Source organism: Pisolithus orientalis, assembly GCF_024613125.1.
Source record: "Pisolithus orientalis strain OTSU chromosome Unknown F5J12scaffold_11, whole genome shotgun sequence".
Lineage (NCBI taxonomy): Eukaryota > Fungi > Basidiomycota > Agaricomycetes > Boletales > Pisolithaceae > Pisolithus > Pisolithus orientalis.
This window is the reverse complement of record NW_026260792.1, coordinates 34,876-36,938: the sequence shown is the minus strand read 5'-3', so window position 1 is coordinate 36,938 and position 2,063 is coordinate 34,876. Positions and strand designations below refer to the sequence as shown.

The window sequence follows — 2,063 nt, the reverse complement described above, 5'->3', positions numbered from 1 at the left end:
AGCAAATGTGCATGGAATTTGATGGATTGATGCAGCTGAATCACCAAGCTCTCAACAGCAGATCAGAATCTGGGGGTGCTCAGGCAAGCTCGCAGGGACAAAACAAGTCTGCAGGGTCCAAGCCTGTGAAGTACAGGTTTACCCTTGGGTGACCAGGCTTCAAGACCAGGAGACAGGGGCTAGTCCAAGTGGCCAAAGTCAAGGCTGGAAGTCAGGGGCTAAGTCCGGTTGGACCAGAGTTGAGGCCGGAGGTTAGGGGCTAAGTCCGGAGGACCGGACTTAAGGCCGGGAGCACAGGAATAAGACTGGTAGCATGGGAAACTGACTGGTCTTGGAGTGCACACAGGGGGAAGCTGGTCCAGGGTTGGATCTACCTCCCTTGGTCTCAGCTTATGTGCTGTACCCTTATGCAAGCCGGGGAGAGGTCCAGGACAGGGGGTCGGGGATAGCTTAAGGCTCAGCCTTAGCTATAGAGTAGTCTTGGGGTGTCATACAGGAGTTGAGGGTAATACTTAATTGATATTCTGACTGGGGTGCTATGAAGTATGTACAGGGGTTAAATACACGAGGCTGGTCCAGGATAACAAACATAGAGCTGGACTTGTGAATAAGCTATTAGTGAGATGATTAGCAAGACGAGGATAGCCACAGTGGCTATGCAGAGGCTAATAGCCAAAGTCCGGGTGACTGGCATAACCGGGGTCAGACACAGGATTTGTACAGTAAGCAGAGCCAGACGAAAGGAACAAACTAAACATAGCACAAACAAAGGAAAACAGACCGGAGTTATGTCCAGGTGACCCAGACATAGACCTGGGAGGACCGGGGTGGAGCAGTGCAAGGCCAGGAGGCCGAAGTGGACCGGAGATAGGGGTAAAACACCGGACTTGGGTTATTTAGGCTGGAGTTGGGTTTTCTAGGGCCAGAGTTGGGTTTTCTAGGCTGGACCAGGACTGGACTTGACCGGAGATAGGGGCTAGGGGTCCAGACTGGACCGGGACTGAGTCCGAGAGTCATGGACATGACAAAGCCCACTCGAAGACACAAGCAGCCCCCCTTGGAAGACAGATATCATGGAAAACCCGGTCATACAAAATTCTGGGTATGCCTTTACTCACTACAATTCTGAGTGGCTCACATTCCATCAGCAATCGATACAGAAACACTTCTTGCAATTACTGCGTATTAGTGATTATAGCTGTCTAGACCAATTGCCACTGCCCCCCTCTGACAATGAAAATCTTGCATTCAACAGGCATGACCCGGGTCGCATCAAGATAACTCCCAATGACTTCCACATCGATCTATCACACTCCCGTCAAATGCCTTTCAACATGGAGGCTATTTGTGTATTTGCCAAGGACTTCAAGAGGAAGGTAGAGGAGAGCAAATGGTATTCTTTTCCAACACCTCCACCTGCTCACTTCCTGCAGTTGGAATACATCGAGCTGTCCCTCTACCTTCACCTGCATTATGTCAAGGATGTGTACACCAACTTGAAAAAGTCAGAGGAGATGCGTCGCACCAGGCTGAGGAGTGCCGCTCGTAGTATGCGCAAAACAAGGGTACATCATTGACTGTACCTACATGCCCTCCCTTATCTTACGTGCCCCAAGCTTTATACGAGCAGGGCAGATTGTGTCACAAACAATGATGAACTTATCATTCATAATGACCTGATACAGTTAATAGGCTCTCAAGGCATCAGCTTGGACGAGTCAGGACATGGACTCAAATGGGTGCAAAGTTTATCCGATAATCCCTCCTGCTTGGCACAGTGAAGAACTGGCCGATCTTATGTGCACCATAGATTCCACAATGGTTTCTAATCGCCAGCCAAGAGTTGGACACATATCTGTTTGCAGTCAAGAACCCAGGTGCCGAGTACCCAGTAACCTCGTCAATGAGGATGTGGTGGCACCCCCGGAACTGCCACTCAACTGCTACAAGGGAAGTTGGCTGACTGTCCTTACTGCCTAATGAGAGAAAGAAACTGAATGCCCGGGTGGATAAGTGGTATAATTTCGAGAGTGGAAAAACAGGTCAGGTCATCCTCGGCTGAC

The 2,063-nt window shown here is 49.9% G+C and overlaps 1 protein-coding gene across 1 annotated transcript; it reads left to right on the top strand.

The window, feature by feature from the left end:
* Positions 1–1,015: 1,015 nt before the first annotated feature.
* On the top strand, positions 1,016–1,577 carry F5J12DRAFT_891793 (uncharacterized protein; the record flags this gene model as incomplete). Its single annotated transcript, XM_051747524.1, has 2 exons — positions 1,016–1,102; positions 1,149–1,577. The coding sequence occupies 2 exons, from the start codon at positions 1,016–1,018 to the stop codon at positions 1,575–1,577; spliced, it is 516 nt and encodes a 171-aa protein (XP_051600716.1).
* Positions 1,578–2,063: the final 486 nt, after the last annotated feature.